The 16616-nt window shown below is 37.6% G+C and overlaps 1 protein-coding gene and 1 long non-coding RNA gene across 3 annotated transcripts in view; both read right to left on the bottom strand.

The window, feature by feature from the left end:
- The window catches only part of LOC127842912 (glycogen debranching enzyme-like), an 81112-nt gene that overhangs the window by 8437 nt on the left and 56059 nt on the right, over window positions 1-16616 (bottom strand). Inside the window, exons 20-26 of the mRNA XM_052372725.1 lie at window positions 15148-15256; window positions 12875-13121; window positions 8043-8154; window positions 7045-7180; window positions 4792-4904; window positions 4014-4222; window positions 1753-1850 (exon numbers count right to left, since the gene is read on the bottom strand). Of these exons, the coding sequence (XP_052228685.1) occupies window positions 1753-1850; window positions 4014-4222; window positions 4792-4904; window positions 7045-7180; window positions 8043-8154; window positions 12875-13121; window positions 15148-15256 (1024 nt within the window). The remainder of the gene's footprint in view (window positions 1-1752; window positions 1851-4013; window positions 4223-4791; window positions 4905-7044; window positions 7181-8042; window positions 8155-12874; window positions 13122-15147; window positions 15257-16616) is intronic.
- Window positions 7187-7973, bottom strand: LOC127842923 (uncharacterized). 2 transcript variants are annotated; one of them, XR_008031983.1, is made up of 3 exons: window positions 7891-7973; window positions 7663-7738; window positions 7187-7625 (listed from the first exon to the last, which is right to left on the bottom strand). It is a non-coding gene; the product is annotated as an uncharacterized LOC127842923 (long non-coding RNA). The 2 variants fall into 2 exon arrangements; XR_008031982.1 differs by having other exon boundaries at window positions 7663-7700; window positions 7891-7962.

The following is a 16616-nucleotide window of genomic DNA, read 5'->3' as shown; positions in this document are numbered from 1 at the left end:
ATCCTAACCCTTAGTATTCGTGAGGTATCATCTGGAAACCATTCTACTATTTCAAGTCACTGAGACCTTGACCTTAGACCTAGAGTACTGAAAATTAATAGGGGTCATCTGTCAGCAGAGCTACAGATAAGGTGCGTATTTGCGTAAATACCCAATGTAAAATTGCCAATTACGCATAGAAAAATTGAACTCTGCATACCGAAAACCAATTGAAATTGCTGATTACGCATATCGTATTTTTCCCTGCGTAACTAGTAAGTCTGTCCCGGAAATACCCGGGTAGGAAATACCCGGATTCTTTCCGCTTCGTCCAACCTTCAGTATAACCTTCAGCACAATTATATGTACGGAAGAAAGCCTCTATGTAACTACGTATTATTGTTGTGAAAATGTCAAAACCGCGAGACCGTAAACGGGGAAATATCGTATCTCAGGCACAAAAAACAATTTTAAGTTATTTCACCGCGAGCAACACAAAATCAGAAGCGGAAAATATAGTGAAACTAATTTTTGACGATATTGTGTAGGAGGCAAGCGCTGACAGTGATTAAATTGTAAGAAAACTAGTGGAAAGAATTGTCGAACTTTTTTTTAAAATCAAGACTGTATATTATTGATACATCTACATAATTACAAAAGATCTCTGAAACTTATCAATTAAGAGTGAAACTTCAACTAGCTCATTCAGGTAAGCATTTGAGAATTTAAGTCGATGAAAATACCCAATTTTAATGCAAAAATACCCAATTGTCAAGTAAAGTAGTGGGTATCTACTTTTTTGTACCCAATTGAAAATGAAAATACCCAATTGGACTCGAAAGTAGTGGGTATTTACCCAATTACTCAGAAAAGTTATCTGGAGCTCTGTCTGTCAGTCATGACAAATGTCCCTATGAACTTTCCTGATCCCAGGCTTAAGCGTTCTTGAGTTATCATCTGGAAACCATTTTACTGCTTCAAGTCACTTTGACCTTGACCTTTGACCTAGTGACCTGAAAATCAATAGGGGTCATCTGCCAGTCATGCTCATTGTACCTATGAAGTTTCATGATTCTAGGCGTAAGCGTTCTTGAGTTATCATCCGGAAACCATTTTACTGTTTTGAGTCACTGTGACCTTGACCTTTGATCTAGTGACCTGAAAATCAATAGGGGTCATCTGCCAGTCAATGATTGACCTGACCTTGATCTAGTGACCTGAAAATCAATAGGGGTCATCTGCCAGTCATGATTAATGTACCTATGAAGTTTTGATCCTAGGCCTAAGCGTTCTTGAGTCATCACCCGGAAACCATTTGGTGGATGACCAACCGACCGACAGACAGACCGACAGACATGTGCAAAACAATATACTACCTCTTCTTCAAAGGGGGGGGGCATAAAAAGATAACTCCTGTCACTCCATAGAAACTAGAAAGTAAGCATATACCATCATACAATTTTGATATATTAGGGTATGTATCTCCAGTCACTTGAAAATAAATACATAGACGATCCTAAATTGTCGTCATAGAAGGGGACAGTTACTAAAAATATCACCATGTTAAACCAATCAATATTTACACCTATAATCTAGGAATAAAGAATATCTGTGTCTCTGCAAAAAATGCTTTCAAATTAATGTTTTTAGATATTTATGTTAAGTAACAGATTGGATTTGCAAGTAATTGTGGGCAAACAAGGAACACAATGTTCTTAGAATCTGGAGTTGTAAACTTGTTTATACATTATCAAATAACACTACAACACTTACTGTGGATCTAGTGTCTTCATTCCTAGGGGTCCTAGCAGCACATGTTGCACGGAGTTCAATGCTGTCCATGCTCTCTCAGGGGTGAACAACTCTGGGGCCTGCAATCAAGGTACAAAGCATAGTGGCAGGAATCGGAAACACACTAATATCTCCCTGAACTCTCATACTTTTGGATAAGCCAATATACCAAGTACTTGCTGAAATATTTCTTATTTAAATCAGTAAATGAGGGGGAAGGGGGTTGAAAGTGAACAGGAATACATGATTTTTTAGTGACAATATTTAGTGGGAATAATTCAATACAAATTAATGGGCTATGCAAGTATCTGGTGTAGACATTTTAAACAAGCAAAACAACAAATGTGATGCTTCAGCTTCAATATTTAGCTTTACATGAACATGTTCTAACAAAACTTAAAGTTCTAGGCACCATATTTACCACTAGAGCTTTTCAAAGAAGAAATGAATAGCCTTAACGCCATACGTAGTAATTTGAAAAAAGTAAATATGAACAATAGGACTCTAAGGCATGGCCAACTTTTACCCCAGGGGCATTATTTTACAGCTTGTAGACATAAGCAATACAATGTTATTATCAAATATAAAACCTTCGTGCCTTGTGGTTTCAAGGTAAAATAGTTATTTAGTTATTTTGCAATTATTGTCTATATAAACTATTTGGCTCCCTGGGTAAGACCAAATTTCCCCAAGGATCATGATATGTAGAGGGTAAATATACAATCTTACATAACAAATAAGACACACATCGACTATATAGTTTCAAAGATGTATACTTTTGCTAATAAAGTACAGCAAGAAAATTAATGTTATGGCGATTCTTAATTGAGAACGGAAATAATGTTTTTTAAAGAAAGGCAGTAAAAAGCTTACATGCACAACATCAACACTATATAATCATATAATAAGGAACAATACTCAAGTTTCAATGTTGTAAACTGAATTTATCTCTTATGATCGATGGACGTGTGGATGCATGGATGGATGGAAAGACAGACAGACTTTGATGAGAGTTCCAGTATAACCCTGTTTAATGTATTATCATCAAATAATTCAAGTAAAACAAAAGACAACTGCAACATAGAACTACCATGGCGCATGGAAAAACATATTGCATAAAAAGTATTTTAATGATGTAAAGGAGGTTGTTTATTTGTTAATACCGGTACATGAATGCATGCTCCAAAATGTCAATATTTGAATAATATCACATGGTGTCGTGAACTTATCCAGTTTATAATCTAAAGTCAATATGGAATTCAAAAATAAGCACAAATAAATTTCCCTAGCACTGGGTGAACAGGGCGCAATGCATGTATGTAGTGTCCTTCTTTACAGGCTAATGAGGCCTAGTTTGGACTTTTGCTAAAAAAGAGACTGTCTTTAAATGAAACATTCCATAACAAGAGATGTGTTTGTCAGAAACACAATGCCTCCTACTGCGCCGCTTTGAATAAAAAAAAAATATGTATTATTTCCCTTTTAAAAAATATTAATTTCCTTGCGAAAATGATCTGTACCTGCCAAATGATTTTTTTTTTACCTTTGACCTTGAAGGATGACCTTGACCTTTCACCACGCAAAATGTGCAGCTCTATGAGATACACATGCATGCCAAATATCAAGTTGCTATCTTCAATATTGCAAAAGTTATGGCCAATGTTTAAGTTTTCGGACGGGCGCACAGACAGACAGACAAACTGACAGTTCAACTGCTATATGCCACCCTACCGGGGGCATAAAAACTGAAAGTGTTGTCATTGATTAGCCTGTGTGGACTGCACAGGCTAATCTGTGATGACACGCACATCATGCATTAAGCCCTGTTTTCCCAGAGCAAGGCTCAAAAAGCTCAAATACTCTAACACAACCATGGCTATACTCTAACATACCACAACCATGGCTATACTCTAACATACCACAACCATGGCTATACTTTAACATACCCCAACCATGGCTATACTTTAACATACCACAACCATGGCTATACTCTAACATACCACAACCATGGCTATACTGTAACATACCACAACCATGGCTATACTCTAACATACCACAACCATGGCTATACTCTAACATACCACAACCATGGCTATACTCTAACATACCACAACCATGGCTATACTCTAACATACCACAACCATGGCTATACTCTAACATACCACAACCATGGCTATACTCTAACATACCACAACCATGGCTATACTCTAACATACCACAACCATGGCTATACTCTAACATACCACAACCATGGCTATCGGGTAGTTAGGCCGTAGCTGCGTATTCGTCCAGAACTGAGTCGCGTAGTAGCAGTCCTTGTAGATGCCGCGCCGCGTGATCAGTTCAGGGGCCACCTCGTCAGGTACAGGGTCAGTGTTCACCCAGAAACATGGCTCAAAGTTGTACCGGATCATGTCATGCCACTCCTTGAATGTGATTTCTTCTTCATTTCCTGGAATTGACACATTATTTATAGTTGTTTATCAAATACCATTTGATTTCACATCCGAGAAGAGTTGTATCATCATGGCATTTTCAATATACTTTTTACTGGACTTCCTTAACATCTGGTGTCTTCTTGCGCTGGGGAAAACCCAGATAAAACGCCACATGAGGTGAGGTAACCTTAAACAAGCAGTGATTTAGGATCAAGAATTAAACGTCAATTGTATACTTAAGAGGTTCCAGTATTCTATTCCTTGACAGATGAAAAACTTGAACAACTTTTGTGATTTATCCCATTATTTTCCTTGTCAATTACAAACCAAGGCAGACAATATTCTACATTGGTCCCAATTCGGAATCCCTTGATTGTGTTTCTTATTGTAATACTGCAGCATAACTATATGCATCAACTAAATGTAGGTATCAGCCAACAGTACATATTCACCACCTATAAGCATCAACCAACTATAAGTATCAACCAACTATAAGTAATAGCCACCTATAAGCATCAATGTTAAGATAATTTACAGGAGGAAACAGACTAAACAACCAACAGCAAAATGTGAGCACTCTTACCATTGAAGTAACTTGTGACAGAGTTGTAGGGGTAATGTCCCGACTTGTGCAGACCATCCAACCACAGGAGCGCAGACGCTGACAAACCAATCAGCTCTACTGCAGAGCCATCCCTAGAAAATACGAGAAACAGCCTTAGTTAATGCATCAAATAACAACAATAATAATAACAATAAGATTACATATTGGAATCGTGACAATGACAACTAGCTAGATTGCATTTTATCCCCAAACATGTATCTTGAAAATAAACTGCAATGGCCTTTATTTTCTATAGACAAAGAACAACATTGTAGAAACCTACACACATATCAAAACACAAATCATAGTCATTAATGAATCATTGAAATATTTATAAGTAAATCTAATTTCAATTGCAAAACAAGAAGCATGAAAATGCAACAAATCAAGGTTTTCAACGTTTTAATATTTATTTTATTTAAAACGTATGCAATTCCATACTGATCTGCCTTTCATGTACCTACACACAAAATTTCACCAAATTTTCCATTCAAACACAAGAATTGTAACAAAAACAGTTTTACTATATCTAATAACAGAGACTAAAACCGTGATCAAACTGGCCCCAAACCCAGTCCCAAGCTAGGCCTGAATATAACATTACAATATACACTATCTACAGAAAATACCACAATTAAAGGTTTTTAAGTATTAACAGTTTTTCTTAATATGGTAATAAGTTACATTGCCCTTTACAGAATTGGTCACCAATAAAAGCCTTCCATCCAAACTTTAGTATTTGAGTAAAAACTATTTTTTATATTTACATATACACTGGACTTTGACTAGACTAGCGTCAGAGCTCCAGATAAGGGTCGTATTTTCGTAATTAAGAATTATTTTCAAGTCTGTTACGGTTTTATTTTAAAATCTGGTCGTATCATTAAGAATTACAAAATCAAGTTACGAATATTATTTTTACATCAGTTCGTATCGATTTTTATTGAGTTCTTTTTGCGTATTAAAGATCTTTTCGGTACTTATATAGAATGGTTATCGGGTTTGTATTACGAAGCGCATTTTTTCCAATAAAAGCGGCATGTACAGTCTTTATGTAAAAAAAAAAAGGCTGCACGCAGAGGACGACCTAAAAACTGCAAAGCGTGAAAAAAACACACGCTTTTAACACATTGTACTCAAAGTGAGCCGAATGTTTAGAAAGACATTATAGAAAAGATCTTATACGATAACACCAATTATAATTTATTTTTAGGTTATTTTGAAAAGTTAAGAATGATTTTCCAAAACTTAGTAGTAACATTAAGAATAAAATTTCAAAGTTAAGAATTCTTTTTGAAAATCTGGTAGTAATGTTAAGAATTTCACAAAACCTTATCTGGAGCTCTGACTAGCCTGAAATTCAACCAAAGATAGGTATGCATGTAAGCTACTCAAAAAACAAGCTCTCATTAAATATTTCCATCCAAACTCAAGTTATTCAGAAGACATCTTTTTTTTCTTAAGTAACAATGTTCTTGACCTTGATCCCATAGACTTCAAATACAGTCCTAAAATAGGTCTGCATATGAGCAAACTAAACAAAATTTCAAAAATATCTCCATCAAAACTCTTTTTTTTAAACTAGATTGAATATCTGTCAGATCATGATAAAGTCTTCATAATTTTTGCATTACCCAAAACATTAAAAAAATATTTGATTATGGATCAAAAAATATTTATTGAAGGCATTGACGCCTTTCAAATGTAACAGCAAGGACATTAACACTCACATGAAAAAACTACCAAGATTTGTTAAGACAAATACATCAGGAATGTGAGGATCACTGGGCACTAAAAGTGTCCTGCTCATATACACTTAAAGATGACAGCAAACTGCTTAATTGATTTGGAAATAGTTTGCTCCATAATCATCATATGCAAACTGACCAACCACGCACAAAACCACAGACAAACCAACTTGCAGGCTTTGTTTGCAGGCATAGAAATAAGCCTTGCCCTGGGAAAACTGGGCTTTATGCATGTGGGTAAAGCATCATCCCAGATTAGCCTGTGCATTCTGCACAAGCTAATCAGAGACTAAACTTTCCACATGTATTGGATATTTATATTATAGTTAGTATCTTCTTAGCAAAAAATCAGTTTAGAAGTAAAGTTTAATCCCTGATTAGCCTGTGTGGACTGCACAGGCTAATTTGTGAAACACTTTATGCACATGCATTAAGCCCTATTTTCCCAGAACCAGGCTCATATAAATAGAGCAGCTTGTTTAACCTGGGTGTAGAAGGCTTGCCCTTGTTTTCAGCTATATGGGAGCTGCCCATCTTGTCCATCCAGGTGCCACAGTTGTGCTCATTACCTCCGTACACAAACCCCAGGTCCCACTTCACTCCAGCCTCCACTGTGAACCCTGATAACAACAATAATGGTACTTAGAGCATGTGCGTAAGTGTTGTCCCAGATTAGCCTGTGCAGTCCACATAGGCTACTAGTCAGAGACACAAAACACACATGTATTAAGCCCTATTTTCATTTCTGTTTAGTGTAAATCTAACACATCTACTTGCCCATTCGGGTGTTTTGCATTTCATGCATATTTTAATATAATAAAAAATACCAGTAACCAAACAGCAGAAAAAGCCACTTATTAAAATGTCAATTGCAATGGCACTAAGAGGGTTTTAAGGACACTTTGATTTAGACAGCAAATTCCAACAGTTTTTGACCAACATTCGAATTGCTGGGCACGCTAATTAACAAAATGGACAATGACTCATGCACAGTAAATACAAAATGTTTCCCAGAATAAAACTTTTCACCACACAGATGTTCCCAGCCTGCCAGCCCCTACTCACCTGGCTAGCCCCTACTACCTGGCTAGCCCCTACTCACCTGGCTAGCCCCTACTCACCTGGCTAGCCCCTACTCACCTGGCTAGCCCCTAATCACCTGGCTAGCCCCTACTCACCTGGCTAGCCCCTAATCACCTGGCTCGCCCCTACTCACCTGGCTAGCCCCTACTCACCTGGCTAGCCCCTAATCACCTGGCTAGCCCCTACTCACCTGGCTAGATCCTACTCACCTGGCTAGCCCCTACTCACCTAGCTAGCCCCTAATCACCTGGCTAGCCCCTACTCACCTGGCTAGCCCCTACTCACCTGGCTAGCCCCTAATCACCTGGCTAGCCCCTACTCACCTGGCTAGACCCTACTCACCTGGCTAGCCCCTACTCACCTGGCTAGCCCCTAATCACCTGGCTAGCCCCTACTCACCCGGCTCTGTCATCTGTTCATCAATCTGTTTTCCAGCATTGCGTTCCACAAACTTAATTCCCCTTGCGTGACACTGCAGTGCCTCCTGGATCACCTGGTGCAGGGGCTGGTCCTGTAAGTGAAATAGCAACATAAAAGACTCACTCTAGGAAAATTGAGCTTAATGCATGTGCGTGTCCTCCCTGATAAGCTTGAGCAGTCTACACAGGCATATCAGGGACAATACTTGCTAATCAGGGACATTACATGGTAATCAGGGACAATACTTGCTAATCAGGGACAATACTTGCTAATCAGGGACAATACATGCTAACCAGGGACAATACTTGCTAATCAGGGACAATACATGGTAATCAGGGACAATACATGGTAATCAGGGACAATACTTGCTAATCAGGGACAATACTTGCTCATCAGGGACAATACTTGCTAATCAGGGACAATACATGGTAATCAGGGACAATACTTGCTAATCAGGGACAATACTTGCTCATCAGGGACAATACATGGTAATCAGGGACAATACATGCTAACCAGGGACAATACTTTCAGCCTTACCTGTTTTTTGCTAAAAAGAGACTTCCTTTGAACAAGAAATAAAATGAAGGTCAGAAAGTGGTGTCCTTTATAAGCCTGTGTTGATCCAGGATGAAACTTATCAGACATGCATTAAGCCCCATTGTGCGAAAGTGAAGCACTTTTCTCATCTTGTTATCAATTTGACTGCCTTTTTAACTTGCTATTTTTAACATGCAATATGTGACCTTGACAAATAAGGTAGGAAATCAATTGCTACATTCTTAACTTTGTTTTGTGATGGTCAACATTAGTGGTATGTTATTTTTAAAATGCATATAGAGTGGACAACAGGGCCAAGATGGCCCTAGTTTGCTCACCTGAGAGGAGTCCGTTCATTCAATCTTTACAAAATGTCAAACTTGACCTAGATATTGTCCAGACAAACATCCTGGTCAAGTTTCATCATTATTGAACCAAAACTCTTGCGTATTGAGTGTTATTGTTTTTGTAAGATTGACCTGGTTACCTATATTTTGAGTTGACCCCCGTTACCAAGCATCAAACTTAATTGCTTACAAAAATACATATTATGACTAAGATTCATAAAATCTGAAACAAAATTGTTACCTCTAGAGTGTTTACAAGGATTTTGTATAATACAATGAAAATTTGGACAATCTTAGGGCAATAGTTATGGCATTAATTATGTGATTTTGCTCATTATCAAACTTGACCGAGATCTTTCAGCAACTTTGATAAAGAATGCTTAAGAAATGTGAATGCTAGAGTGTTTACAAACCAAATGTGGACAGAGGCGGACAAAGACCAATCCTAAAACCTCACCTGAGCAATCAGGTGAGCTACAAAGATCACCGATCTGAGCAATTTTCCAACTTGTCAGAGAAATCAATAAAACCAATCTATTGACTTAGTTTCACGATGATAAGGTAAAAATGTGACTTCTATAGTGTTCGATCACAAGGTTTCTCTCTAGTCACATAAGGAAAACTGTCCCATCCCCTTGTGGCCAAGTTTTTTTACCGATTGGGACCATTTGCGAACTCATTTGAGATAAATATAAAACCAATCTTTTCACCAAGTTTCATGATGATTGGGCAAAAAATGTGACTTCTAGAGTGTTCACAAGCTTTTTTTTACTATATAAATATAAGAAAACTACCCCCCCCCCGGCAGCCATGTTATTCAACTGACCGGAACCATTTTTGAACCAAATTTCATGAAAATTGGGCCAATAATGTGACTTCTAGAGTGTTCACATGTTTTCACTATATACATATAGAGAAATGCCCCGCCCACTGGCGGCCATGTTTTTTCACCAATCTAGACCATTTTCAAACTCGTCTGAGATATCAATAAAACCAATTTTTTTTTACCAACTTTCATGATGATTGGGCAAAAATTGTGACTTCTAGAGTGTTTACAAGGTTTCTCTATAGCCAAATAGGGAAAACTGCCCCGCCCACTGGCAGCCATGTTTTTCAACGGACCGGAACCACTTTTGAACTCAACCAAAATATTAAGGAAAACATTTTGACCAAATTTCATGAAAATTGGGCCAAAAATGTGAGTCTAGATTGTTCACATGTTTTCACTATATACATATAGAGAAATGCCCCGCCCACTGGCGGCCATGTTTTTTCAGCCATCTGGACCATTTTCGAACTCGTCTGAGATATCAATAAAACCAATGTTTTGACCAACTTTCATGATGATTGGGCAAAATTGTGACTTCTAGAGTGTTTACAAAGGTTTCTCTATAGCCAAATAGGGAAAACTGCCACAATATACATATAGAGAAAAATGCCCCGCCCACTGGCAGCCATGTTTTTTAACAGACCCAAACCACTTTTGAACTCAACCAACATATCATTAAGGCAAACATTTTGACAAAGTTACATGAAAATTGGGCATGAAATGTGACTTCTACAGTGCTTACAAGGTTTTTCTCTTTTTTTGACCTAGTGACCTAGTCTTGACCCGACACGACCCAGTTTCGAACTCGATCGAGATTTCATTGGGACAAAGCTTCTGACCAAGTTTCATGAAGATCGGACAAGATATGTGGCCTATAGGGTGTTTACGAACAAATGTTTAAGGACGGACGGACAGACGGACGGACGGACAACGGACAAAGACCGGTCACAAAAGCTCACCTGAGCAATCAGGTGAGCTAAAAAGTCACAGCATTGAGTAGCTTGGATATTGGAAGGCACACACATCTTCCAATTATTGTTACTGCTATAATATAGAGAATAATAGCAAGTCTCGCCATTATTATATTCTAAGCCTTGCCTGATATATTACAAAAAGATCAGGAAGTTATTTGTTTTTTTGTTTATCATACCTCTACGTCTCTTTTATAAAGAAATAGAATTAAAAAATCGCTAAAAAGCTTCAGTTTAAGCGGGAAAGAATATGACTTTAATTTTGTTGTTTGACATGTTAATAATGATGTCATGAGCAAACGCTTTATATTTGTAAAAAATGTTTTTGCTGTTTATGTTGCATTTTGTGTTTAAAATATATTACATCTTGGTATCAAATTGTTTGTTTTGTTGAATCTGATTGGATTTAACAAAAAATGAAAACTTTATAGTTGATTCCAAGTAATATGACCATCCTCCACACTTTACTGATATAAGAACTTTCTGTTTACCATGATACAAAAAAATATATCAGGCAACGTTATTTAAGGCAGATAACAATGCGGAGGTATGATAAATAATGAGAGCGGAGATTTTTTAAACATTTCAGTGAAGAAAATACCCTTTGCCCTTTTATTTCTCTAAGTCTTCATCTGTTCAGCCTCAATCTGGAAGAACAGTGCTTAATGAATGACTGTAAAGTATTTTCCCAGATTAGCCTGTGCTGACCAAGTCAGGGACGACACATTTCACTAAGAAAAGAATTCCTTTAAATGAACAAGAGCTGCCATCATAGGATGACTTATGCCCCCTATAAAAGCTTGATAGAAGTTATGAGCTTTTTTCGAAACCTCAAGGCAGATTTTGAAACCTAAATGCAGACCCTAAGTTCAAGGTCAAGGTCACAGGGGCCAAAATTTGTGTGCGTATGGAAAGGCCTTGTGTATATACACATGCATGCCGAATATGAAATTGCAACCTTGTGTATATACACATGCATGCCAAATATGAAATTGCTATCTGAAGTTACAAAGAAGTTATTAGCATTTTTCGAAACCTAAACGCAAAGTGTGATGGACAGACAGACAGACAGACGGACCGACAGTCTGATCACTATATGCCCTCCTTCCGGAGCATAAAAATACTACAAGACTATAGCCAAGCAATATATGTCCCCTACCAGCTCCACCATTGTCAGATTTTTTTATATATATTTGTTGCCATAGCAACCAGAATTTTTCACATAGGAACAAAATGAAATGACGTGCATAATGTCCATATTGTCATCTATCCATGTTTCAAGTTTCATGAAAAAATATGAAAAACTTTTACAGTTATTGCAGGATCCAGAAAAGTGTGACAGACAGACTCACAGACAGATGCACAGAGCCAAAACCATTAGTCCCCTCCGGTGAAACCGGTAGGGGACAATAAAAGCTTGAAAGTGTTTCCCTAGTTAGCCTATGCCAACTGTACAGGATAATATGAGACAACACTTTATGCATATGCATTTAACCCTTATTTCCAGGAGGGAGGCTCAGTGACATTTATTAACCCTTTGCATGCTGGGAAATTTGTCATCTGCTAAAATGTGGTCTGCTAAATTTCTAAAATAAGCATTTTCTTCGGGGTTTTTTCAAAGAATACTATCAGAATAGCAAACAGTTTGGATCCTGATGAGATCCAAACTGTTTGCAAAGGCCTTTAAAATTCGGTTCCAGCGCTGAAAGGGTTAACAGTTATATGTTTTATTTGTGAAGCACGATCCACAATTAAAAGCAAGAAATCAGCTAAAAGCAGAAGAAATCATAGCCCTAAAAAAAAGATTAAAGAATGGTTTAGATATCTGGTCCTGGCCACATCTTAACCAACCAATTCTTAAATATAATCCTATAACTACAAAATAGTATGTTAATTGCAATGAACTTAAATTGCTTGAATGTCTAGCATGGTAGTTTACACTTTAAATTGTATTATTTTTCATTGAGAATAATATGTTAATGATACAAGCACCAGTTATAGAATGCATAAATGCAAACCCTGAGGTATATATTTTGAGTCTACAAATATTCTGGTAAATATTTCTTCGTTCTTTAGTGTAAGATAGGGTTGGTGAATACAAGCCCTGGTGCTGGGCACTGAGCTTACACAGACTCCAGGTGCTTGGGCCGGAGAGTCATCCTGGGGATAGAGACGTGACACGAGGTCCTGGAGAATGGAGAGGCCGCCCGGTGCCATCTTACAGTAGTCCTGAACAGCCTGGAGCCACCACCAGACAGCGTCCCGACAGTTGTACCTGGCCCCTGGCCCCTCGTTGAGCAGGTTGGGAATCAGACCATGGCGCAAGCACCCCCCATAGGCAAGTATGATGAATCTGGAGAACAAAAACTTTTTGCTTTTTTATTTGAAAAACAAGTTATTTTGTTGTATAATTGTTACTGAGAAACAAGAGACGTGTTCGTCAGAAACACAATACCCCCTATCATGCCGCTTTGATTTTTTTTTTTTTTTTACCTTTGACCTTAAAGGATGACCTTGACCTTGAACTTCCACCAGTCAAAATGTGCTGCTTTATGAGAACGCTGCTCTGAATTATTTTTTTGGGACCTTTGACCTTAAAGGATGACCTGGACCTTGAAGGATGACCTTGACCTTGAACTTCCACCACTCAAAATGTGCAGCTTCATGATAACGCCGCTTTGAAATTTATTTATTTTTTACCTTTGACCTTGAAGAATGACCTTGACCTTGAAGGATGACCTTGACCTTGAACTTCCACCACTCAAAATGTGCAGCTTCATGAGAACAACGCTTTTAATTTATTTTTATTTTTTTTTGACCTTTGAGCTTGAAGGATGACCTTGACCTTCCACCACTCAAAATGTGCAGCTTCATGAGATACACATGCATGCCAAATATCAAGTTGCTATCTTCAATATTGAAAAAGTTATGGCCAATGTTAAAGTTTTCGGACGGACAGACGCCATATATTTGACATTTGACCTTGAAGAATGACCTTGCCCTTCACCTTTCACCACTCAAAATGTGCAGCTCCATGAGATACACATGCATGCCAAATATCAAGTTGCTATCTTCAATAGTGAAAAAGTTATGGCCAATGTTAAAGTTTTTTCGGACGGACGGACAGACTGACTGACATACTGACATTTTGAGGGACAGTTCAACTGCTATATGCCACCATACCGGGGGCATAAAAAACAGGTTTTAATGCATATGCATAAAGTGTCTTCCCAGATTAGAATGTGCATGCTGCACATGCAAATAAGGGACAACACTTTCGGTCTAAACTGGATGTTGTTAAGACATGACTTCAATTAAAGAAAAAACTCCTGTGGAATGTGTTGTCCTTGATAAGCCTGCGTCAGACACTTAAGGCACACGATTTTGATCCATTTTCTCACAGGGAAGCTCAATTTATTATGTTTTGATTAGGTTTGTTTCCTTTTTTTGTTGATTTGTATCATATTTCAACAGCATCTCATAACACTGTTAGTTAGTTACCTGTATTTCATCCAAAAGATTCAGGCAAAAACTAGACAATTATTATAGACACTGATTCCCCACAGCACCTGTTTGGGCACAGACAAATCTACAATAAATTCAACAGTTGAAAAAAAGACAATGGGCCATAACTCAGCCAGAATTATTCACAGTAAAAATTCCTTTCCTACACATTAACATTATTCAACTGTGAAAGCTTTATTGTGAATCACCCAATAGTTAAAAGAGGAGTTAAAAAAACAACACAATTTTTATCTGAAAGTGGAAAAACTGTTAAAGGAACAGTATTTAAGTGTTTGTTGTTGTTTTTTTTTAAGTTTATGAGGTCCTTCTGTGGCTGAGGCTGCATTATGTGTGGAGTCCCAATGTGTTCCAGCACTCCTAATGGCTGCATTATGTGTGGAGTCCCAATGTGTTCCAGCACTCCTAATTAATCAACGTACTAGACTCACCCAATGTGTTCCAGCACTCCTAATTTATCAACGTACTAGACTCACCCAATGTGTTCTAGCACTCCTAATTAATCAACGTACTAGACTCACCCAATGTGTTCCAGCACTCCTAATTTATCAACGTACTAGACTCACCCAATGTGTTCCAGCACTCCTAATTTATCAACGTACTAGACTCACGAAAGTTGTGATGAATTTTGAATTAAAGCAAATCCATGCAGAAAAAATCCCTTTCTTAAAGATTATCTTCATATTAGGGTAATTAAATTGTGAAAGTTAAAGCAAGATAGATCCCGTAGTTAATGAGATGAAAAACACAAGACATGGTTAACCCTTACCTAACCCAATTTATGGACAGAAATAAGGACATTAAAGCTCTTAAGGCCTACTACTCTGCCGGGGCATATAGAACAAAAGCTACAATAAAATATTAAGTACTGTTAACACAGTTTACCTGGCCTCGTCGTATCTCCCGTAAGCAACAAGAGTCCCCGCAATGCAATAAATGTATCACGTCCCCAGTTCCTCATGTATGAGCTGGCAAAGTGGGGAAACCCTGCAAGTTAAACACACTGATGTTAACAATGGATTTAATTGGCCACTTGCTGCTCTGTATATGCAATACGAACATGCATCCAATAAATCTTACCCAAATTGGGGAATATGGTAAAGTCATAGGTAAACGTTTTACTTTTTATACTGTTACGCAACATGGAACTAATGTAAAATAACCATTTTTGTCTCTAAAGGTTTGTTAAGATTTCAATAGGGTCTGTATTGTAAATAGGCAAACAAACAGCAACAACTATAAACAACTGGAGCTTTGTCACAAAAGTTACTGAAGTATACCCCAGGACTGCCTCTGCCAGTCACCAAATGATCAAATGGCTACAGATTAGCAAATTTGGCTCAAGCAATTCCCATTTGGCTACAACGTTTTGTTCATAAAACCCCATGAAACAGATAAAATATGAAGAATTTCTGTGTTTTAAGGTACATTTGGCTAAAGAAAATTTTGAGCCAGGGGAAGCCCTGTACCCCCGCACTGCTTTGTCACAGGTTCAAACAATCATAACTCAGGAACAAAGGGATAAATGTTCCTTAAAAAAGTTTCTTGCACATCTGCAGTAACTTCATATTTTACGTTTCAATTCAATTGCTTGATTAAAATAGATATAGATGGCTCAGTGTGACTACCTATATTATATCTATTTTGGGATATAAATATAGTATCATTTCTAAAAAGTCACTTTAATCAGACAAATAATTGCAAAACTTACAAGTGCTGTAAGTGTCAAAAACCTTCAAAGTCTTTTATTACCTAACAGTGATAATAGACATATGAACATTTTATGACTCCCCTCAATACTAAGGGAATAATATCCAAATAAGGAAAAACATGTCAATGTCCTCAATACATATGAATTTATGCTCCACAAGACAAGAGAAACATAGAGAAAGGAAAATAACTCTTTAAATAATGAAGAGAGAGCTGTGGTCCTTGTACTTGGCATTAAGTAACCCACCTTAAATACAAGAGTAATGCTACACTTATGAAAAGGAATTAAAAACAAGAGCACCGCCTTGCGGGTGCAGACCGCTCATCTATTTTCTTTTTTAAGGTGAAGGGACTCTCATTTTTCAATCACAAAGGAGGGAGGGGTGGTCATTTGAGGGATGATCTTAAAAATAAAAAAATATATAAAAATTAGGGGGGGAGATTCGGGGGGGGGGGGGGGGGGAGGGGTATAGTATAGTGTGAGGGTGTGGTGGTCATTTGTGAGATGATCTTAAAAAAATATAAAAAATAAATAAAAATTAGGGGGGGAGGTGGAATTCGGGGGGGGGGGGGGGGGGGGTATTCTTGGGTGAGATGGTTGGACGGTATTTCAAACATAAAATAATAAAAATAAATA

This window comes from Dreissena polymorpha, chromosome 8 (genome assembly GCF_020536995.1).
Source record: "Dreissena polymorpha isolate Duluth1 chromosome 8, UMN_Dpol_1.0, whole genome shotgun sequence".
In the NCBI taxonomy this organism is placed as follows: domain Eukaryota; kingdom Metazoa; phylum Mollusca; class Bivalvia; order Myida; family Dreissenidae; genus Dreissena; species Dreissena polymorpha.
This window is presented reverse-complemented; position numbering and strand designations above follow the sequence as displayed.